The sequence below is a fragment of the Phalacrocorax aristotelis genome, chromosome 2 (genome assembly GCF_949628215.1).
Source record: "Phalacrocorax aristotelis chromosome 2, bGulAri2.1, whole genome shotgun sequence".
In the NCBI taxonomy this organism is placed as follows: Eukaryota; Metazoa; Chordata; class Aves; order Suliformes; family Phalacrocoracidae; genus Phalacrocorax; species Phalacrocorax aristotelis.
Window position 1 is genome coordinate 28,756,139 of NC_134277.1, and position 23,989 is coordinate 28,780,127.

General features: G+C 42.6%; 1 protein-coding gene across 3 annotated transcripts; it reads left to right on the forward strand.

Annotated features, from left to right (window-relative positions):
• The first annotated feature begins 338 nt into the window (after positions 1-338).
• On the forward strand, positions 339-17,916 carry C1GALT1 (core 1 synthase, glycoprotein-N-acetylgalactosamine 3-beta-galactosyltransferase 1). Of its 3 annotated transcripts, XM_075082899.1 has the most exons (5): positions 1,197-1,333; positions 3,241-3,398; positions 8,404-8,643; positions 10,372-11,039; positions 13,410-17,916. In XM_075082899.1, the coding sequence occupies exons 3-5, from the start codon at positions 8,421-8,423 to the stop codon at positions 13,617-13,619; spliced, it is 1,101 nt and encodes a 366-aa protein (XP_074939000.1). In that variant the 5' UTR covers positions 1,197-1,333; positions 3,241-3,398; positions 8,404-8,420; the 3' UTR covers positions 13,620-17,916. The 3 variants fall into 3 exon arrangements, with proteins under 3 accessions (XP_074938999.1, XP_074939000.1, XP_074939001.1); XM_075082898.1 differs by lacking the exons at positions 1,197-1,333; positions 3,241-3,398 and adding an exon at positions 339-449; XM_075082900.1 differs by lacking the exon at positions 3,241-3,398.
• The last annotated feature ends 6,073 nt before the right edge of the window (positions 17,917-23,989 follow it).

The window sequence follows — 23,989 nt, forward strand, 5'->3', positions numbered from 1 at the left end:
GCAGCACGGACCAGTTCTTGTTTCCACACATCTGCACCCCAGTTCTTTTAAAAAAAACCCCAAACCCCTCTGTTAACTGCAAAGCTTTGTTAACTACCCACTGTTTGCAAAATGCCATCCTTCGATTACATTGTAATGTAAAACACCTTTTACATCTATAATCCCTCTTCACATTTAATAGATTTTTCCTAAGGAAAGATATTAAGCCAGAAACGTCACAGATGTTAAAAAGGTAGGCAGCATTAGCACGGGGAGATAAGGAATGATTTCGGAGGGCTCTGTTACCTAGCAACGTCCCTTGCAGTTGCCTAATGGTATTTTGGAAGTGCAGAGGCTCCAGACGGGCTGAAGCGAAGGGAGTGAGGCGCTGGAAGGTAGCGGAGCTCCGCGGCCCGCCCTGAGCACACGGCGCAGCTGCCTTCAGGCAACATCGGGCGGACAAGAGCAAGGTAACGCGATGAAGGGGCGGAGGGGCAGTCCTGCCCGCCGCATTGCTTTCCCAAACGTCCCCGAAGAAGAGGCAGCACCGCCAAAATACCTCACCGCTTACGAGCCTTTAGGTGGTCAAGGGGAGGCGATGCTCGCCCCTCTCCGGCCTGAGCCATTTCCACCCCACCTCCGCCCGCTATGCCTCACAGCCCTGTGCGGCAGCCGAGCCGGCCCCAACCCCCTCCACCGCACTGCAGCTCCAGCCCAGGGCACCGGCCTTCGCCTGCCACCGCCGCGCCGGCCGCCTCCCCACACGGGGGGCGCGGGCTCCACTCGCGGCCTGCCTGGCGTCGTGACAGTGTTCCCGGCGGGCAAGCGGGGGGAGGAAATGAAGGGCAGGGTAGAGTCCCATCCCCACGCGTGGTTCCGCGCTGGGGATGCCACGGCCGCCTCCCCTCCCCCGTTCCCGGGAGCGCGCGGGGATAAGAGAGCTGCCACGCGGCGGGCGAGGGTTAAAGGCGCGTGCCAGGCCGGTCACGCCCCCCGGCGCTCGCCACCCAATGAGCAGGCGGCGGGGCGGGGCGCGGCGGCGGGATGGTGGCGCCGGCGGTGGTGGCGTGGGGCGGGGCGATGGCCTCCCCTGCGCGCGGCCCAGGGCTGCTTGCGGGCCGCGCGGCTGAGCGCGCGCCGGGCCCTGCCGGCCGCTGAGTTGAGCTGAGCTGAGCTGAGCTGAGGTGAGGCGGTGAGGGGCGGGCGGCGGCGGCGGCGGCGGCAGCAGCAGCAGTGCTGAGGGGGCGGCGGCGGCGGGCCCCGGGCCCCGATCCGGCCCGGCCCGGCCAGTCGCTGGGGGCGAGGAGAGAGTCCCGAAAGCAGCCCCTCGTCTGGGGAGGCGACGTGAAGGAAGGTGCCTCCCTGCGGTAACGGGGCAGGAGGAGGTGGCCGGGGCGGTGTGTGTGTCCCCGGTGGCGAGAAGGGTGCCCGCGGGAGCCGCGGTTGAGGGGGCAGCAGGTGCCTGGCTGCCCGCCTGGGGAGGAAGGAGGGGCTCGGGGAAGGGTCTGCTTGGAAGGCGGCGAGTCTCTCGGAGCCCCGGCGGAGGGAGCAAGGTGCCTCCTGGGGGCGGGGCGGGGGGGCTGGGTGGGGGTGAGGATGTTGCTCGCTGCTCCCTACTCATCCGCCTTCAGTGCCTTGTAACGGGGACTTCCTGGACTGACGTCGCAGTTCCCTTTAGTAAGAACTAGGTTAGCAGAGGTCAAGAAAGCCACGCTTTGGATATGGTAACTTGTTGCTGAAAGAGGGTGTCAGCCTTTGGAATGAGGAAGGAGATTACTAAAATCTTTTTTCCCTCTCACCTGCGCTGTGGATTGTTGCACATCTCGCTTCAGTGCTGTTGTTGTCCACCTGTACCAAAATACCTTGCTTTTGTTGTCTGTATTTTTGGGTAGAACAAGAGTTTTTTATGGAAAAAGTTCCTCTCCAAGGAAATGCTTATAACGTTAGATTTTTTTTCTTGTAAAAAGTAAAATATTTTTGAAAGTGAAAAATATAATCTGTGCTTAGTTGATAGGAAACTGCAGCAGTTCAAAGTAATCCTTGGTGCAGGCGACATTGGCAAGTGTACAACTGTTTTGCATATAGCTTCATTTTAGAAGCATTTGAATATGTATGTATAAAGCTTCTAGAAATAATGGGCCTTAGTAAGCAGAAGACCTTTCTCGGGTGTTGCACAACTAACTACGTCTTCTACATTTTGACTTTAATTATTCTGATGTTATTTGACTGTTAAGGACACGGTAGTAGAGATCAATTTCATTGCTAATTATGTAGCCCTCAATTGACATTTACATTCTGTTTTGTTCTGAGACCCCAGAGCTTCCCCCTCACTTTGTAAGTAAGGGATGCAGGGAAGAGCCAGCTGTGTGTGTAGGCTAGCCATATTTCTCATTATGAGAAATAATGAATTATTCTTATTTCTCATAATCTTAAAGTGATTATGGTGGGATGAAACACCTACAAAAATACCTAGGGGTATATCCTGCATTCTGTAAATTGCAAAATCCCAGATTTGATTTTTTTTTTTGTTGAATGTGTTTCCTTTTGAAACACGTTCAAGAAGTTATATGGTCCGAGTTTCCTTAGAAACATTAATTTGAAATGTGGTTGGGTTTTGGTTTGTTGTTTTTTTTTTTTTTTGAGGGGTGGGGATGGGGCAAGCTGCAGTATCATATGTTCCTAGTACATGGGAATTCCCTAAATTTGCTTTGGCTTAGGAAGGTGACCTTTACCCTTGTTGGAACAGGTAGTAGAGTGAGAAAGTATTTTAGATTAATGTGTCAAAAGGCTCATCATGAGGACCGCACAGAGGCACAGCGGAGGCGGGAGGGGGGGACGGACACCCTGTTAATCTCATCAGAGGAAGCAGCCCCTGGTTCTGCCACTGGAGAGCCGTTAGCCCCATCGCTCAGGTGTGACACACGTTAAGATAAGTCAACAGAAAGGCTCTCTGGAACAGCTAACAGGATTGAGGGGGGTAACTCCCTACGGAGTATGGGACATATTATGGGATGAAGGAGAAGAGCATCTTCTGACTGTACAAAACTACTTATGGGATGCTTAGGGGAGGGACTAAAGGGAGGGAACAAGGTGGTTTGAGGAGGAACAAGTGTGGAAAAATAGAAGGATAAGGGATAAAGGGCCTGGTCAATTGTAAACAAGTGGCTGATCAGCATGTTTGGCCACGCCCTGTGCCAGATTACCTCAGTCTGATGTCTTTTCTCATTAATTTCCATTTCTAAATGTTTTCCTGGATGAGAGGACTCTATGCTCTATTCATTCATGTGTGCATACTGAGGTCAAAGTGCCAGCTACTGGAGCAGCAGCAGAAGTTATAGGGACCTCTGTGTCTGGTGTACCAGCAACTGGAGAGACTGGAGCGAGTGAGGATCTAAATGCCAGCAACTGGAGTGGAGACCGTAAGTCATAGAGTCTTGTGTGTCTGGAGTGCTGGTAACTGGGGAGACCAGAGTGCATGCAGAGTGCATGTTGTCTTGACAAGTATGCCAGAGTGTGGTTGCTAGTGAATGTCATGCAGGGCTAGCGAGTGAGTAGGGTCGGAGGCTTGGGAGCTAGGTTTTGAGGCAGCTGTAAGTGTGGGACAGGTACTAGTGAGATCAGAGGGTCTTCAGTTTGGCAGTATGAGAGTCCAGGAGGTCCGAGCCAGCTGCTAGAGGGACTGTAAGATCTGGGGGTTGTTTTGGAGGCTCATTTGCATGTGTCTCTGAGCAAGGCAACTGGAGACAAAAGGATTCAAGTTACTGAGCAGGCTGAATGTCTAAGGCCATTTCCTGGGGATCAGGGTATGACTGTGGGGAGCTTGGGTCTGTACCAGCAGCTGGAGTGGGGCTCTGGGGAGGCGGAGGACTTGGGGTTCGTTCCCAGTCAGACTGAGTGTTTGAGGCCAGCTACTGGAGGGACCCACATTGCATCTTTGTGTATATTCCCCACTAATGGACTTTTGTCCTGGTCAGCCAGGGAGAGGAGCAGCATAAGGCCAGACCAAGTTTGTGTTCGCATGAACACTGTTTTTAGCTGTATTGATCTATATGGTCAGCCATGTGTATATGCACATTTGCGTGTGCAAGTATTGCGGAATACATCCTCAGCCTTGTCGCTGGCTGGACCTCAGGATGTGGAGTTGCAGCACCCTTCTCCCCATTGGGCTGCCAGGTTCACAGAAAGTGATCTTGGGCACAGTTAGTGGGCAGCCACTAACAGAAAAAGTAAATTTTCTGTGTAAGTTTGAAGACGCAGAAAACATTGGGTCACAAAACTTAAATTTGGAGCCAGGTCTACAATGACTGCTAAGTTGTGACAGAATTTTAAAGCATTTGTTGGACTGGTTGATGTGAGTAGGACTACCTACATGAATATCAAAATGGATATATTTGTTTAAGCTGCCATGATAGAGCAGTAGAGCATAAATTAAATTTAAACCTAGGCTTCTGTTGTAGGTGGCTTTTAAAATAATGTCATTTTTTGAACTAGAGAAGTAAAAACAGAAATCGAAATAAAAATGGGAATCTTTTAGTGACCTGGTAGGTTTTGCACTTATCTTTTTCCTCTCTGTATGTCACAGAATCGTAGCTTCACAGAATAGTTTGGGTTGGAAGAGACCTTTAAAGATCATCTAGTCCAAACACCTGCCATGGGCAGGGGCATCTTTCACTAGGTCAGGTTGCTCAAAGCCCCATCCAGCCTGACCTTGACCACTTAAATGTTTTACATGTCTTGCCCTGTATAGAAAAGAATGTCAGCAGAGTCTGAGTGGGCATGCTTATCATAAGTCCTGTTTACTGATGGAGTTGATAAACATATGGTTACACACAGATGTATACAGTGGTCCAGTCTGTTGATATAAAATTGATAAATGATGAGCAGATTATTTCAGATTGAAAACAGTAACTAGAGGCATTTCCTATCAAGTATGAAGTACAGCTTCAGCATCTGTCCCTACCTGCTCCCAGAAATCCTCTTTGCTTGTGGAATACTGCTGAATCAACTCCTGATTTCCAAATGTGATGAATGTACTTTTTTATCTTTTAACATTTCCAGTACACTTAAAGTTTTTGCTAAAAAATCTAACTTAACATAATTCCCTAATAAGCAGCAGTTATTTCCAAGTGATTTTCTTTTTTTCTCTCCAAGCAAGAGTAATTTTAACAGCTGCTAGAGCAGATAATGGAAATTGTATGGCAAAGAGACACCTAATATTGAAAAGTGGAACAATGGAGACTTTCTTCTAGAACATGCTGTAGCTATGCGGTGTGCATGTATGAAGTTTTATTTTTCCCCTTTTTAATATGCTTAAGGAAGGTATTGTTTTATTCTGGCCCTTTCCCTTTGTGTATTGCAAATTTTGAGGGGAGTTTGTGGTGATAGATGGGGAAAGTGAAAACTAACAAAAAAATATAGTATATTTAGTACAGTACTTTGTACTGAAAAGTCTCTTTTCACTGTCATGGGCTGCTTGGGCGTATTGGCTTTAAATGTTTGGGTTTTTTTGCCTTTTTTTTGTATTTCTCCTTTATCAATTTTATACTTTAATATGTGATTTCTAAAGGCAATTGTTAGTCTTCATCAAGATGTAGCACTGAATTGAGGGAAGACAGGCTGTGGACATTATCTGCCTGCACTATAGCAAAGCCTTTGACACTGTCTCCCACAGCATCCTCCTAGAGAAGGTGGCGGCTCGTGGCTTGGACTGGTGTACTCTTTGCTGGGTAAAAAACTGGCTGCATGGCCAAGCCCAGAGAGTTGTGGTGGATGGAGATAAATCCAGTTGGTGGACGGTCATGAGCGGGGTTCCTCAGGTCTCAGCGTTGGGGCTGGTCTTGTTTAATATCTTTATCAATGATCTGGATGAGGGGATTGAGTGCACCCTCAGTAAGTTTGCAGATGACACCAAGTTGGGCAGGAGTGTTGATCCACTGGAGGGCAGGAAGGCTCTGCAGAGGGATCTGGACAGGCTGGATCGATGGGCCAAGGCCAGTTGTATGATATTTAACAAGGCCAAGTGCTGGGTCCTGCACTTGTGTCACATCAACCCCCATGCAACACTACAGGCTTGGGGAGGAGTGGCTGGAGAGCTGCCTAGAGGAAAAGGACCTGGGGGTGCTGGTTGACAGCCGGCTGAACGTGAGCCATCAGTGTGCCCAGGTGGCCAAGAAGGCCAACAGCATCCTGGCTTGTATCAGGAATAGTGTGGCCAGCAGGGGCAGGGAAGTGATGGTGCCCCTGTACTGGGCACTGGTGAGGCCACACCTCAAATACTGTGTTTGGTTTTGGGCCCCTCAGTACAAGAAGGACATTGAGTTGCTGGAGTGTGTCCAGAGAAGGTCAACAAAGCTGGTGAAGGGTCTGGAGAACGTGTCTTACAAGGAGTGGCTGTGGAAACTGGGTTTGTTTGGTCTGGAGAAGAGGAGGCTGAGGGGAGACTTTGTCACTCTCCACAACTACCTGAAAGGAGGTTGTGGCAAGGTGGGTGTTTGTCTCTTTTCCCAAGTAAGAAGCCATAGAACAAGGGGAAACAGCTTCAAGTTGTGTCAGGGGAGGTTTAGATTGTATATTAGGAAAAATTTCTTTACTGACAGAGTGGTCAGGCGTTGGAACAGGCTGCCCAGGGAGGTGGTAGAGTCACCATCCCTGGAGGTATTTAGAAGACGTGTAGATGTGGCACTTCAGGGCATGGTTTAGGAGGCATGGTAGTGTTGGGTTGATGGTTGGACTTGATGATCCAAGAGCTCTTTTCCAATCTTAATGATTCTATGATTAAAAATCATGTGATTTTTTTCATATTAAAGAACTACAGCTCCTTATCATCCACAGTTATAATTATGTGAATTTTATACAACCTTTAAGTTTCTTGATTTTTATTTTGGTGCTTCGTATTTCCAGTTTTCTTTCCTTTTCCTAGCAATGTGGAAAGAAAACCATATCACGTTAGAGCTGTTTTGCTCTCAAATGATCTCGACCTGCATGCGTGCAGTAAGTTTGATGATTTCTGAGAGTGCCAGCCTAACAATGTGTATACTTGCTTTCTGTCCTCTCTGCTCTCCCTTCAGGAGAGCGCTCAGTCAGACAGAAAGCTGGTGGTTGGAGCACATGATGCTGCAGAGTGATTCATGCAGCTTGTTTGGGGACAGTCTTTTTCCAACAGGCTCTGCACAGCCAATGGGAGAATTGGGTGCAGGCTAAATGAGTTGTTCTGGTGGTTGCAGCTCTTTTCTGATCGATGGTTTTCATCACTGCTCTGTTCATTCCATAATTTTCTTTCTTTGTCTCCCTAACTAAATTGGGTTCTGCCCATTGACATTAAGAATGACCCTAATGGAGGGAACATCATTGACTTGTTTATAAGGCTCTGCTTTGAATCCAGTATATGTTTAACAGTCAATATTTTTATAGTTTATTCATGAAATATTAGAAAATATCTCAACCCTTTGCAAAGATGAAAAGGCCTCTGGCCTCAACAGCCTGAAATTGGTTTGCAGGTGTTTAACATATGAAAATTCACACTTGTTTTGGATGTATAAAGCTCATTTTATGCAGGCGTAGATGCTGGTTTTGTTTAGTTTTATAAAAACAGTCAGCCAAGTCCTTTAGCCTTTGAGGACCAAGGGTATGGCTGAAGTGAAGAGATTTATTACTGAAATACAAGGTTTTTGATACGTAAAAGAAAGCTTGAGGCTGATGCATTTTCTTCTCCTCTTCCTCCAAATGCCTTTTAAAAACAGAGGTTTCTTTATGAAAATTCAAATGTTGTCCTATTCTTTCTTCTGAAAGTTGCTCAGCGCTTCCTAAGAGCGGAAGGAAAACTGCCCTACTTTGAGAGTAGATTTTCTTTATAACTCTTCTAGAATCTGCTTGTGTTTGACATTTTTAAAAGAATTCCTGTAATATACCTACTCCTGGAGTTTAAGTACATCTCATGACTATATTCTATCTTAGGCTGTAGATTGCCTTTGATCATCATCTTTTAGCTCCATAAAAGACTTCAGTATTACATTTTGATGTACATCTGGGATGAAGAGAATAAAGAAGTGACCATATCTTACAATTTTAGAATTAAGATATTAATCTTTAAATGTATACATTCTTGTATAAATATTGTATATATAAAATTAATTTTTTTTAATGTACAGTCACTATTCTGAGTTATGACTGCCCTTTATAATTTTAAGCTAGAGAATATATGATAGGCCTTTTGCACTAAATTTGTCAATGGTTGTACAATTTTATATGAATATTTGCATTGCTCTTGTACTTAAACTTCCACGCAAGCCCAGGGGAGCTGAATCTGAGCTAGAACCAAGATCTCTACTTTGATAGATTTGGTCATTGATTTCTTCCTGTAGTTTTAGATTAATTTCTGTGCTAAGAGGCTTTAAGCTTAATGTATTTTTCATTTGGTTTTGACAGTGTATTACCTTCAGGAGATGGCCACTTCTAAGTCCTTGATGAACCTTCTAACCTTCACTTTTGGATCAGCAATAGGATTTTTCGTATGCTATCTTCTGTTTAGCCTTATACTAGAAGAACAGGTTAAGATCCAGCCTCATATCCTTCACAATGATCCACATGGTCAACACTTGGCAGATACCGATAACAATCAGCTGCAAGGACAAATGAATTTCAATGCAGACTCTGGACAGCATAAAGGTATTTTGTTACGCCTGACTAATTATGCAATGTCCTTTTCATGCATTGCTAAATGTTGCTTTCCTCTGGCAAGAGTTGGTATGAACCCTTTCCTTTTGCTTTCCCCACGTTCAGGTTGTATCTAAGTAAACTTTGTTGTCCTGAGCTTACTGAATGGTGGTTTTCTTTGTTTACATTTTTATTACAGTAGTGATTTTTTTACTTAGACCCAACTGGTCATCCAGTTCTGTATCCAGACTTGTTTGGAGCAGGAACTTCTCAAAATAACTAATGACAGTGCTATTAGCAAATGGTGGTTTTGCTAAGCAGATATATTTACTAGCATTGTAGATGTGGCTGAATTGATTTTTAGCTTTAGAAAGCTATTTTTGTACCACTTCTAGCTTTCCTATCTAACCTCTTAGATAAAGCTGAAAAAAACAAAAGAAATTCACTTTTTGACATGATTAGTAAAACTTCGAATCGGGGCGAGCTGGGGGGCAGAGGAGTTCACTGTGGGCATTGGTGGCCAAGCTGATCATGCAGCAGTCCAAACTGCCGTTCGCAGTCCAAACCAGAGAAATTCTCTTGCACTCTGATTTTTTTTTTTTTTATTTGTTGTTATTTTTTTTCCAAAGAAGTTAGACCCTCCTAATATTTCAGGCATACTTTTAAATTTGACCCATCTCATTGCATAGTCCATTCTAAATCCTAAATACAGATAGTGTCCGAGTTGGGACAGTTTGGATGAGAAAAAATGCACATTAATGCATTTTCTGAAGAAGTTAATAAGTAATTCACTATTTAAATGTATTTAAACTGTAAACTTTGTAAGACAAGTTTGTGAATGTTTCACAGATAATTGTAGAAAATGTTACAAAGAAATCTGATCTGTTGTTGCCTAAAGTGTAAGGAATATTTTAGGACCAGTTATGCAGATCTCACTCTCCATGGAATATTCTTGTACATGAGTTAAAATCACTCCATATGTATCAGGTGAAAAATGTTTCTTTGAGGGAAGAATGCTTTGGCAGCTTGGCAAACGTTATATTACATGCCTCAGATAAATTTATCTTATTTATTATCTTGGATTGTCTGCAAACAAAAATATTTTAGCACAACAATAAGACTAGTTTCATAGTATCCTAACTTAATCTGATTTTTTTTTTTTACAGATAAGATTTAACTTGATTTGGTGATAAATTCTTTCTTTCTGGCTTACCATCTGCTTTTTCCTTCAAAAATATGTTGCCATTTAGAAATATTTATTAGGTTTTGTTAGTTAACATGAATATATATAACAGAGCTTATTAGCTTTTTGACCTTTCTCTGTTGTAATCATTAAGTTATGTTCATTGTGAATGGTGAAAATCAGCTTTTTAATTTTCATTGGTTCTCCAATACCATAAAGAAGTTGCCTCCAAACAGTTTTTATGTACAAATCAAGGTTTTTTATAAAGCCACACTTCCCTGAGCAGATATCCATTTTGATACGGCTCTTGTGCTCGCCTTTATCCTGTGAAGTTGAAGTAGCTTTAAGAATTTTAGTTTCCTGGTTTTGGGAGTCTTGTTTGTTTTTCTTCCTAAATCTAACATTAATTTCATTAACTGGTACATGTGGAAGCAGATACCTCTTCTCCCTCTGCATGTCTTTTCTGATCTAGAAACAGAATGTCTGGGGGGAGGTTGCTCTTATGTTTGTTTTGCAATCAAGTCTAATATTGTTTTGGAACTTTCCTCTTTTTTTAGATGAGAATAAAAATATCGCAGAGGGCTTGTATCAGAAGGTGAAAATACTGTGTTGGGTCATGACTGGACCTCAAAATCTAGAAAAGAAAGCCAAGCATGTTAAGGCCACTTGGGCCCAACGTTGTAATAAAATACTTTTTATGAGCTCTGAGGAAAACAAAGACTTCCCGACTGTGGGCCTAGAAACCAAAGAAGGCAGGGACCAACTGTACTGGAAGACTATTAAAGCTTTTCAATACGTATATGACCATTATTTTGATGATGCTGATTGGTTTATGAAAGCAGATGATGATACGTATGTTATATTGGACAATTTGAGATGGCTTCTTTCAAAATACAGTCCTGAACAACCAATATACTTTGGAAGAAGGTTTAAACCTTATGTAAAACAGGGCTACATGAGCGGAGGAGCAGGATACGTTCTGAGCAAAGAAGCTCTGAAGAGATTTGTTGCTGCATTTAAAACAAACAAGTGCTCTCACAGTTCCTCAATTGAAGACCTGGCATTAGGAAAATGCATGGAGATCATTAATGTAGAAGCAGGAGATTCTAGGGATACAAGTGGTAGAGAAACCTTTCATCCCTTCGTTCCAGAACATCACTTAATCAGGGGATACCTACCAAAAACATTCTGGTATTGGAATTACAATTATTATCCTGCTGTAGAGGTAAGTCCTTAGGATTCTGGTACCCATTTTTTGAAGCATATCTAATGATGTGTAAGTTAGAAGCAGCTCAGTATATTTTAGAAAAGACAATTTTTTTGTGCTGTCCCGTGATATACCTGTGCTTAGATGTGTTAAATACAATAGTCATCAACTATATGTTGATGCTAAGACCTTAATATTCCAGAAGAGCTAATGAGTTTTAAATTACTGTTGTGGTTTTGCTATGTTCTGTGGACAGCAAAAACTGATGAAACCTTTTTGACATGTTTGTCTAGTGTCACCAGTACTACCTTCATTGCTGAGTTATCATCCTGTTTTGTTCCCTCGTATCTCACAGACAGTGTCCCTAGCTTCTCCAGCCACCCAAGTTCCCGTGTGCAGTGAGAAGCGAGACCAGCGTGGTTCATTCCAAGCTGTGTGTGCCGACTGTACAGAGCTGGGTCGAACAGTATGGCTTAGTTACAGTACAGCCCAGTGAAAGGGAAGGTGGTGCTGATACATCTTTATCTTCTATTCAACAGCAAACTTTGCATAAAACCTAAGAAATAGAAGTAGTTTTGAGACTTGCTCATGATTGTAGTTGGTTACCATTGGCTAAGAGATTCCTAGGTTATTTGGAGGGGCTGGTGGGTAACGGCATGCGTGAGTGTACTGCCCGCTAGTCCTTTTCCTATCAAATGGAGATGTGCTGCGATAGACTTATCACTGATAGCTGTGTGCAACGTCACCTTGCTCGAGCGCTGGTAGCTGCCCTGCCCTGCCCTCGCTTTTTCATCGAAGGATGTTAAAACATACATGTAAATGAATTGCATTGAAAAGATTATAGAAGAATAAATGTCACCTAGAAGTGAAATAAAAGCATGACCCAAACAAGGAAATATGATCAGATTTCCTTGCGTAGTTGTACTGGACTCTTGTCTACCTTCTGCAGAAGTGGAGGCAAGCATGAGAGCTCGCAAAGCTATTTTTAAATTTTTTTTTTTTATCGTAGCAACAAAAATAACATTTACAAGCTGGAACGTTCTTACTGCAAGAACTTCAGGTTGTCCTTGATGTTCCACATCTGAAATCTCCTGTTTAACAAAAAAAAAAAAAAAAAAGGGGGGGCAGGAGCAGAGCGCTACTTGAAATTAAAGCAATCTGAAGGTATTCTGCATTGTAAACTTGAATGATCATGTAATCTGTGATGTGTCTTCTTTCTTAGGATTATAATCTCACTTTTAAAGGTATTATTTTTCAGCAAGCTTTGAGATCAGCATAAGTGGCCAAAATCAAGGATAGGATGTGGGATTTTTTACACAGTAAAGCTGGAAAAATAAAAAGCCTAGTTCTTCAGTAGACTTTTTTCATTGCAAAGCCTCTATGTTTTTATATTTGTATTCAGTGACTAGAGCATTTATGTATCTTAAAACAGCTATGATACTGTGTTTAGTGTGTCAGGATGCAGCACCTTTAGCTATGGCTGCAGTTCATGGGTGGCTGAGCTGTGGACAGTTACATCTGTAACTGACACAGTGGTGGCGGGGGTCCAGAATGGAAATGGCATATTTGATCGTGTGTTTGGATAGAGACTGCTTCGTCTAGTATCAAAACCGAACTATATTAGTCAAACCTAGTAAGTATTGAAAGAATAACAATTATATAACAATTGTTCTCTTCAGTGTCTTTAAATGTTGACTCTTAGTTCCAATTAGAGATGGAATATTAGCAGCTCTGCAGTCAAGTCTGATGAATTCCACCCTCTCACCCCCCCAGCCAAACTACCTTCCAAACAATTGCTTTGAGAGCTGAATTTGAGCTGTAACGAATATGTTAACAATGATCTTTTAGCTGTTAAAAACGCTTAATAATGTCAATGAAATTAATAAACTAAAAAAAAAAGTTACAAAATGATTTATTACAATTTTCTACATGTCGGAAGTTAGATACCGAGAGTTTTGCCAAAATGTATGATGTGTGAATGCGCACACACATATACTCTGGCATATATACTCTGGACGGATGCTGTTATGGATAACAAGCATGTATTGTTCATATATAAATATAATGCATTTAGACCTGCTTGCTGCTTCTTGGTTTTATTTAAACACCAACATGAAAAAGAATGGAAAAGCAAAAAACCTCTGACATTAATCACTGGCATGATTACAGAAGCAAAAGACTTTGTCTAGCTTTATTTTGGAAAGATGCTTTGGCAGATATGTCTGATACATCTTGCTTGCCTAACATCAAGTTTTGAAGTATATGAATGACTGATGATAGTGAATTTCTTACCATGAAGTCAAGTATGTGTTTGAATTCTCCCTGGATCTTTAATCCAGGGCATGCTTTGCAATTCTTGCTGATATTTTGACTTATTTCATATTGTAGGGTCCTGGATGCTGCTCCGATCTAGCAGTTTCATTCCACTACGTTGATTCCGTGACTATGTATCATTTGGAATATTTGATTTATCATCTCCGTCCATATGGGTATTTGTATCGGTACAATCCTGATTCGGCAAAGAATCCAGAAGAGCAGAGCAAAAATGAAGCACTGGAGGATAATCAAAAGTTAACGCAAAAGATTTCCGAGAATTAATTGGACTTTGAAGAAAACTAAAAGAAGCCAGTGCAATGAATAAGACTCTCCTCGAATTCCTGCATGAAGCTTGTGGACTGAAATTTCTCTTGGTGATTCTTATTTCAGAAATCACGTTGGCGGTTCCTTTCACTGTCTGTGTACAACAGAGTCTGGTGCTGGCTCTGACTGTTTGGGATGGCGTGACCTTGCAGCCCTACTCGTGAAGATTTGGGGCCCTAAAGCTGTGAAATAGGAGGTTGTTCTGGCACACTAATATCTGGAAGGATTTGTGTAAAAACACCATAGTAGATGGGTTCAGAGATAATCATACAGTATTTTTGTTCCTTTTTTGGTCTCTGTTTTCTTCCAGATGTTTTGTTAAGTCAATTCTAATATTAGAGATTGGATGTTGCACAGCCACATACTTCATGATGGCTTTCTCTTGTATTCTTAATGTCTTGAAGTTACTGTGTGTAACTTCCCCTATAAGGAAGGGAGAGGGGTGAAAATAGTCTCAAGTCTGCTTTGCCTTAACGACAGACTGGTTATTATGAATAGGCAGAGATCCACCCCAGAGAGTAATCTGAATTGTTTCAGAAATGGAATTCACTGCTATGAATTATTTTTAAAATTTTTAAGTCTCTGTTGTACAAAACAATATGAAGTTGGATCACTACTGGTTTAGGGAGAAACCCAGAAGTAGTTAGTATTGTTTAAATTGCTGAGGTGATGCAAGCTGCTTACAGATTTGCCTGTGGCTTTTTTTTTTTAATTATCCTATTGGTTGAAAGGATATAAAAATTAATCTCAGAATTTCTCAGCAAAAGGTAGATGCTTTTTGAAATAGAAGTCTCTCTTCCATCACATCTTCCATGTAAACCAGAAAGAGTAGTATCTTAGCAAAGTTAAAATGGCATTATAACAACTTGGGTTCAGCCAGTATTATAATTAGTTTGTTTCCATTTAATTTTCACACCACTATACTTTGAGATTGTGGAGTTAATTTATTCATTAAAATTTTACAGCTACAAACAAATCTGATTTTAAAACTGCAGCAAAGCCAGTTTGATGGCATCCCTGCACATTAGCTTATTTGGCTCAGGTACTTCGTTTCACTTTTCTGAACACTCTTCCCTCACTTTTAAAATTTTTTCTGTATTTGCTTCTTGTTACCTTTTTCAGAAGAAAGTGTTAAATACTCCTTATTTCACTCTTTTTGAAGCTGAAGTATATAGTTATTCAGGTAAGCCAGCCTGAATGCAGGAACCTTTCAAAGTGCATTAACTTTCTCCACTACTTTATGAGTATCTCTGCCTCTTAACTGAAAACACTTTCTTGGTGTGGGACAAAAATAGGTGTTTTAATTACTGAAAAATTTTCAGAGGCCAAGCCTATGTTTTATATAGTTACCATAAAACTTTCTTGTTTTCTCTTTTTCAAGTTGAGTGAGTAGCAGTATGGGGGATAGGGTTAAGCTTGACATGTAGTGCGCCTATTCCACGCTTGAACAAGAGTTTCTTCATCTTTTTGTCACTTTTCACCTTCATCATATTGATGAATTTGGACATAACCTAATTACCTCCAGTCATTGCTTTGGAAAGGGCACATACTGGTAGCAGACAGCCTTATTTACTGCTGCTGTCCTTCAGGATGTTCCTGGAAGAGGATGTTACCATGTAGTACTGGAATTTTTTTTCCAAAGGTAGTTCTTGTACAGATTGGGTTTCTATCTGTTGTCCAACCATAGAGTCTTGACTTTCTTTCTGACCATTGCTCTGCAGCATGATGGCAATTACTGAAATAGCTCATGGGCTTGAAATATTACATACATCTTGTCTGCCTGAATGTAGGCAGGGTTCATATATCGAGTGTTGGTTAAACAAATAGTTCCTGCAGGGTTAAATCTGTTGGTCTTTTATGAGCAAGACTGCCTCTGAAGTACTGAAAGGGACATGAGCTTTAGTTTATGTTGATTGACGTAAGTAGAAAATTATAACTGTATTTGTTTAAAAAAGGAAAAGGTCTCTAGTTTGCTCTAGTCAGACAGATGCTTGTCCAGAGGAGAATACGTGGTACCATGCTGGGAGGTGCTTCCTTCTGTGAGCTAAATATTTACCCCATGTGCAACAAAAACCAAGAATATTGTGAAATCCGTATGGTACTGATAACTCCAGTGGCATTGTTCGAACATGGAATTAAAATTTTCTGGAATACTTAAGGAAGTTATAAAATGAGATCAAGGTCCCAACTTAATCTCTTTGTAAATTCAGCCCATGTAGAAGACCTGCTGAACTACTGTACTGCTCCTTTATTACTGCGTTCTTCAGCAGTTCGTCTGTGGGGATTTAAAGATTTTTCTTCCGCAATGGGCAGAACTAATCTTGCCTGTTTTCTGCAGAATTGTGTCCTATGTTTGCTCTGTGCTGCCCTGTGAAGTAACATAATTTTCTCTTCATGTTCCTGACTATCCTGTCTTTGGGTTTTCAATTCTATCGTGCGTAAGTCTCAGCTGGACAAGAGGAGGCAGGTAGAGGTGCCTGAGCTCTGCACAGCTGTGGTTGCTGAGGTGGCAAGTCAAACCAGCCACTGCTGGGCTTGCAGTGAACCCTTTTCTCAGCAGCAGTTTTAATTCTCATCTGCTGCCCAGCTGTGCCTTGTGGGTTTAGCAGAGTGGGGCAGGAATGTCCCTTTCCACAAAACTTGCAGGACCTCAGAGGGAATGGAGAAAACCAGGAACAAGTTCCATTTCTTGAGGAAATAAGGCTAAGAACGTAGTACTTTGATAAATAGGTGGCCTATCTGGAGAAATCAGAGCAGCCTTGTCTTCAAACATCCATTCTTGCTTTGTTTTTAAGTGTCCTTGCTCTTAGGCCTCTGAATCTGTTTCTTTTGCCTTTCTAACAGCACTGCAAAGAGATTATTTTTTTCCTTCCAGACAAGCTAGAGAAGTATTGGCTTTTACATTCTGTGATTTTAAGAGGACTGCAGTTCTCTGTGGAATTGTATTGCCATAACAATGAGCTGAAATAATTGGTTTGTATCTCACTCCCTTCAAAAGCTTCAGTGGACGAGGTTGGAATGTGAACAGTTAGTATAATTTTCATGTACAATATTACACTACTATTGGTCGTTTGTTATTTCACTCTCAGGTCTTTGTGCTTTGAGAAAGTATTTATTGAGTTTGAGTATTTCTGCAGCCCAAGAAGACTGCTGTGTTTCAGGTGGAAAGACCTTTGTGAAGCACAGCAGCGTAGGCTCTCGTAGGCTGTCCCGATTATTGCTCTGTGGCTTGACTTTGGTTTGTTTCTAAAAGAGGTTTCTTAATTTTACAAAACCTAAAAGCTTCTATTGGCACCGTAGTGATTCAAATGACCCACCTAAAATTTTTGAACTGGTTTTCTGGAAATTACTAGGCAGCAATTGTTTGCACTTGGATGTGGGAATGTCACTTAGTGTAACTGAGTAACGTTTTAGCCTGTGTTAAGTGGTTTTTAGCTCAGAATGAGAATGCCAAAAGTTACCTTCTGATCACCGTTCTTAATCAGAGGATGGTATTAATCTGTGTCTGCAGAAGACGACCGATTTTAATCTTTCATCCCCAGATAGTTCTGGTAGTCTATATTGGTCTTGTTGAAGAGGTTAAATGCTGGTCATGTTGGTGCCATCTCTCATTTCGTGGAAGCTCTTTTCCCAGTACGTTTTAACTTTAAGGACGCTTTCTCTGTTTTGCTTTGGTGGGCTATATATTAAAAATTGCTTTTTCTTCACATGTTGCCATTTGTTCTGTTACATTTCCAGAAGTATAAATTTTAGTGAATAGCTGAGAGACCTCTTAGAAGCAGTTTGCTACTAGAGCAAGGGGTTTTGTCCTGTACAACAGGAAGGTGCAGGTTATTTCTGTGATGTACCCGCTACTGATGTTGGCAGCGCACGCACAGGCGAATTTAGATCCCTCAATCCAGGACCACTTGGAAAGGCAATTTTGTCCTTTTTCTGTCAAGAAAAACTTCTGTGGAACTCCAAAAGTGTAATTTGCTTTGTTTTACCATATTGTATTTAAAATACTCCACAAATGTTATCAGTGCTCTAAAAGAACTGAAGATTGCTGCTGGACAGTATGACCCGCTTGAATCCTGTGAATGTTTCACTCTGCAACTATAGGTAGTCATGTCCCTAATGACAGGTGTAAGTTGGTGACTTGTCTGGAATGATCTCACCATAAGGATTTGTTTCTTAAATACCTTTTTTGAAGTGCCTTTGACCAATTTTTAGCATCAAAATTAAGTTGAGAATTGAATAAATAAGTTATCTCGTACATGGTGCATGTTTGTCTTCATTTACCTCTCCCATATGCGAGTAGCAGAGCACAGCTAATAAAAACATTCTTCCTGTTTTTTCTTGGGTGGGTACAGGAAAGTCATTCTGCTATTGTATGCATGCTATTAAGAGATAGCAAAATACCTTGAAAACAAAGATGATTTTTCTTTTGAAGTGTAAAATTAATCATAATTGCTAGTGTTAGATTCACATAAGCGGGCTGTTGTTTCTGCGTTGTCCTGATTTTTCAGTGTCTCCACCTTGTTACAGAGTTCTGAGCGAACTGGCTGTAGCTGGTACCTCAAAGATAAAGCAAAACTGTTCAAAATTAACCACTTTTTTTTTAAAAGGATTTCTTCTTTCAGTGAATCTCTTTCTTCTGAAAAGAAAAACAAACCCCAAACCAGTTAAAATTTCAGTGTCGTGCTTTCTAACGTAGCTTTCATGCAGCATAATAATGCTCAGCAGTGAAGAATGTTCCACTTACGCAGATGGAAGTGTCTTTACGTGCGAAGTGCTGGTTGTTGGACGTGGTAGGCACAAGCAGGGTGCAGCTGTTCCATTACCTTCAGTACTGTAACAGACCCTGCTAATACTATTAACCTGGATTAATTAACTGTTCCATTGCTTTTGACCGGAGTGCAGTCATGTCTGCGAAGCGCAGGAAGTGTGCGAGGACCAATTTAACTGTGCTCGAAAGCTGGAGTATTTTAGCTAAGGAGCAAGAGCCAATTGAACAGATGATAAAAGCTCCTCTCTGAAGTTCAGAGATAGGTTATGCCTTTATGTGATGACGCTGCTCTGACTTCCAATTGTCAGGATCAAATTAGACTCGGCAAATGGCAGGGCGATGCGAGTGCTGGAGCAGAACAAACTGCAGCTACTACTCTGGAGAAGAACTGTTTTGTAAGCGTGTGTTTGCTTTTTTGATAAGTAACCGACTCTGCCTATTTCATGACCAGAAGTTCTAGACACAAGTGAAGCGTCACTTGTTGAAGATGAAGGTAAGGTCTCGTAACCTGCTCGCGTACGGAAAGCTTCACTGGCTCCAGGGAATTTTCCTGGGTTCTCTCTGCACTAGTATGAACTAAAAAGAAATTTAAGTAAATGTCTTACACCTTGGGCCTGCTAACGTTTTTCTAAGCTGTGGGGAAGATAAGCCTGCATGTGGCTGGTTCCAGCTCTCGCTGCAAAATGTTCAGCAGTCTTTCCTCTGCTTTGACAACGTCTCACCTTAACGAGGCCCTCCTGTGTCTTCCAGAAGCTTGGTAGCGAGGGACTGATTCTGACAACTATTATGAGGAGTAAGTGGGAAAATCGCGGCCCTGCAGCGAATGTTTTCACTGCTCCACATGTAAAGTAATTGATCATAGATGGGAAAACAGCCGCATCGTGGGATCATGCTTCTAGGCGTTACGGTGGTATTTGGCAAAGCATTTGGAAAAGTGGTTCTTTAATTCAGAACTGTAGCCTGAGCTCTCAGTTTTTTCAGCTTTCTAATATACATTCCTGCAAGACTGTTTGAAGTGCCAATAAAAATAAATCGTAGAGATGCCCTCAACACTGGTTAGCCAGCAAAATGTGGCAGGGAAGTCTTCTGGGTATGAGATTGTTAGCACTGGAGTTTGGATCTGATGTGGTTTTGAGCTGCAACCTGCACATTTTCATTCTAACTCTTCCTTGCAGACTCCCTCAGCCCCCTGTGCCATGGTGTGTAACGCTCCCCTTTTGTGGTGAAACTCCAAGCCAAGTCAAGGTCTTGACTCTTTCTCCTCTGCCGAAGAACTGATCAAAAGGACTTAAAAATTAAAGTGTGTTAGTACCCTGCACCTTTAAACCCTTAGTTTATGATTTTTTCCTTTCGCTGTCCCCCATGAATCCTTAACTAGGAATCACACCAGCAGTGCGCCGTTAAGGGTTGTCTTCCTGCTCCTGGAGATGGAGAGCGTAACACTTAAGACAAATGCTCGCTTAGGGCCGAATCCCAAGTACTTCTTAGAAAGCAAAACAAATAGATGTCGCTGTAATAAATTTTAAAAATTTTGTCTCCAAACTTGTAGCTCTACTAAATTTGGGAGTATGGCAACATTGTTAAATGCCTGTTCTCTGGCTATTCTGCCACAAGTGGAGGAGGTGGCTGTAAACTGGGGTCCAAATCCTTCCTAGATTTATAGCCCAGGTGAGCACCCTGCGGAGATTAAGCGCGAATCATGTGAAGATCACACCTGAGGGTCCGAAACGTTCCCAGCACAGAAGAGTGCTTCACCAGCACCACTAGTTCAAACATTTACCGTTGAAAACAGCGGGTTTCACATGTTCTGCTGTGGATTCTGTTCAAATCATAGCTGAAATGTGATTAGTGTTTCAAGGATGGGTGGGGTAACCATGTCTAAAACCAATTTTCAAACACTGTTTAGAAAAGCAAACTCCTGTTCAGGAGCTGGCAGTGCTTCAGCACGAATGATGGAGCCTGTGTGCCCATTTGTCTCTGTTACCCCATTATGTAGCAGAGCATGAGCAGTGTCTCTTTACCCAGATGAGAGCGTCATCTGTCAGTCTAATCAACAGCATCCTACTTTTAAAGTATTCCCCTCTCCGCTGGCTTGGGCTTTATGAGCTTTATCAGCTTCGAAAGCTGTGTTTCATGCATCTTGTTCAGACTGACTCAAGAAGGTATTTCTCAAAATGCATTGGGCATGTTTTCATTTTAGGTAAACTTTGTGATGTCTAAATGCAGAATTCGTCCTATCAAACGTAGATCTGAATGTTCACGAATTCACACCAATCCCAGAGAGAGAAGTCTCATGCATCGGCTGTATCCTCTTGCTTTAAAACCATCATTATAAAAGTAGCATTTGGGTCTTATTAGTCACTGTACAACTACTAATACTTTCTCCAGGATATTGAGTTAGATTCGTGGATGCTTTATTGTTTTACATAATCCTATTGTAACTGCAGAAAAATCCCACTGTAAACGCAGGTGCGCCAGTCCACGCTTTGGCAGCGCTTCTTGCGCAAGGAGCTGTCAGTGATACCGACTGAAAAGCAAAACCATATAGGTGTGTGGTGGCTCTCTGGTTTGATCCGGTCTTTGCCAAGCCATCAGTCCTGCAGGAAAGAGTTTCAGTATTGCCAAACGTATTTTCGGGGAGTCAGTCATGAATTTCATGTGCTTTTTCAGCAATGCTTTTCCGAAGATCCATATGTGCTGGTGCCAAGCTGCCACCCTGGATGCTCCGCCCTCCTGAGCCCCAGAGAAGTGGAGGGAGCATGAGTTACCCATACGTGTAGCCTCTGGGAATTTTATTCCTGACATCACTGTAAAATGAGGAAACTGTTACAAATGTTTAACAGCATGAAAAAAAAAATTAAAGGGTGGTTGGAAAAGGGATGTATTTGTTGTGTCCTATTACCTCAATATACTTGTGGGCTAGATGTCTGGCCCAGGAGCATGAGAAAACTACTGCAGCACATAAATGAACCAAAAATTTTGGGTGGCCCTATGGCTTTTGCGATTAAATAGAGGTTAATTACATACATTCAGCAGGACCGCCTAGTACTTTGACTTCTAAATATGAAATTGTGTACTGTAGAGGTAGCATCTCTAAGATGAGCATAAAAAAAGAAAATGCTGGTATGAGGAATGTGGATGTCCCACTCTAATATATCAATCAGTAGCTGTAGAGATGTTCTAACATGACTGAAGAGAGGACAAACCTTTCTGATTTTCCACTTTCTTATTATGCTGCTGCCTGGATTGCTGAATTCCAACAGATGTTGGAATTTTAGCTGGAGCATCTCATCAAGGGAACACCTTCACAATGGGTTTTCTGTGTCCAGCTGCAATGCTTCGTACTTCCTGCTGCCAGGCAGCACCTTCTCTATTTAACAGCCCAGGTCTTTCCATCTGACTGCCCTCAGGAGCTTTGGGCTGTTCAAGATAGCCAGGTTTGAGGATGAGGCTCACTTTCATAAGATACTTGCCTGTATGCAGCACTGTAGGGGCTTGCCAGTCAACCTTGTAGTTGAATTGCCTTTGAGCGGGAATCCGGGATGGACTAGATAACTTCTGCGGTCTTTTCCTACCCAAGTTTCCTACCTACAATCCTAAAACGTTTTGTCAGCTTTGTGGGGAGATGTTTTGGCACCTGCATGTTTTCCCTTTAGCTCTCCGGGTCCTGTCAGTCCCTGCTGCTGCTTTGTGGTCCGTTCCCTTCTGCAGCCCGGAGAGCCCCTGCCTGACCACTGGCAGGGCTCCGTCGTGCCCATCTCATCCTTCACGCGTTTTCGCTTTCTCCCTTTCCTTCCAGAGGAACGTCGGTGTTGTGGAAATTCTGCTTATCGTTCTGAATAGTACTATGCAAAACGTCTCTTTTATGTCCCATTTTATAGACAGGTGGTTAGACTATTCTGTTTCATCTCAATGCTAATGTGTACTATTTCTCTCACGTGGGGAAGGGACTGTGCTGCACCATATAAGTGACTAACTATAGGCTGAGTTTGCCCTCCTTCCAATCTCGTATCCTGGTTAATGTGCAATGGGCTTTATCAGCGTGGAGGTTCCCTTTTCTCTCTCTTCCTGTACAGTAGTCGTGCCTCTTCCCTTGCTGGCTGAACTCAGAGATCTCATTTCCTTGGTATGCAGAGCTAGAAGGTAAACGCTGATATTGGCACCGTTCCTTTCTCTGTTACAAAAGCTTCTAATTTCTGATAGCTGGCAGGTAGGTGCTATTAAAATGCCATAAAAAATGGTTATAGGCCAGGTGAGAACAGGATGCAAATGAGTTCTTCCCACATGGAAGTAATAAAGGGGAGCCTGCACTACCTGCAGCACCTGTGCCTGACTTAAGCACAGCGCTTAAGAATTACTTGTAATTCTTAAAAAGCAAATATGTGAAGAACAGGAAACAAGTGGAACAAGGCAGGGAACACTTTTCCTTGATGTTCAGTTCAGCATTACGCTGATAATTAGCGTTTCACTGCTGTTTCACAAATACATCTGTTCTGTGTTAGAGGAGGAAGCAAGCTGGTTAAAGAAACACAGCCAGTATCCAAAAACTTTACGCCAAGACCCACAGGAGGAAATGTCCAACCAAATGCTTGTCACCCCACTATAACCAGCTGGCAAGTAGAGTGCCTGAGAACTGGCAGGGGTGGAGACAAGGAGGGGCTACGAGCATGTCAGGAGAGTGAAAGGTCGACATACACCTGAGAGTGAGAAAGATCCTGATGCAATGGTTAGAATGAGTTTTACGTCACAAATAACTTCTAGATCCGATGTTACTGCTGCCCTCTCCCATTGTGGCTCTTTGATTAACAGGCGCTGCTCTTCTGAAAGCTGGAAGGGGCTGTCATTACAGAACAGGATGCTACAGAAAACAGTGTAAGATACATAAAAGTAAAAAGATATCCTTGTGCAAAGTATACCAATTAAAAAAAAAAGGAATTTAGTGAAATGATGTTCCCAGAATGAAGTCTTGTTCTCAGGGCTGTAACGTGAGAAAGCTTTGCAGAGAATGGCTGTGTTGGGGCATTGCTAGTTTGAGCTGACTGGAGGGGTAGGAAGGTCATTCAGCTTGTATCCCACGTTGTAGCCAGGAAGGGTCTTGCTGGGTGCATCGAGGCACCATCCAAGGCGGAGACCAAAGTCTTTACTCCGGTCTCAGACCTCCTGCACCTCCCTGCACACCAGCTCACGAGCTTGGGAGCCCTTAACCTCGGATCACCGGGATGAGTAATCTGGCAAAGTAAACGTCCCTCCTGTGTAACAGCTTCATTTCTGGCATGACATGTTCTCCTGGCTTTGTACTGGAGATACAGCTGGGGGCCAGGGACTCTTGTTGGCTACCACTGCTATTACACTGAGCCCTGCCTTCCCTGGGCACTTCCAGAAAGTGCTCCTGGGCTTGTCCTTACCTCTAGATGTACATTTGATAGATTCAGCAGTATCGCAGTGGTTATATATGAGGTGGGGTGCTGCAAGGGGATCTGTGATGTGATTACGGGGTATGTTGCCCTTTGGCTTTCATACTATGGTATAGTGTGCATATGGGCCCTTTTTATAGCTGTGT

Coding starts and splice junctions, on each gene's coding strand:
- C1GALT1 (XM_075082898.1), top strand. CDS start 8,421: ATGGCCACTTCTAAGTCCTTGATGAACCTTCTAACCTTCACTTTTGGA. Junction 8,644..10,371: donor AGACTCTGGACAGCATAAAG/GTATTTTGTTAC, acceptor CTCTTTTTTTAG/ATGAGAATAAAAATATCGCA. Junction 11,040..13,409: donor ATTATTATCCTGCTGTAGAG/GTAAGTCCTTAG, acceptor TTCATATTGTAG/GGTCCTGGATGCTGCTCCGA.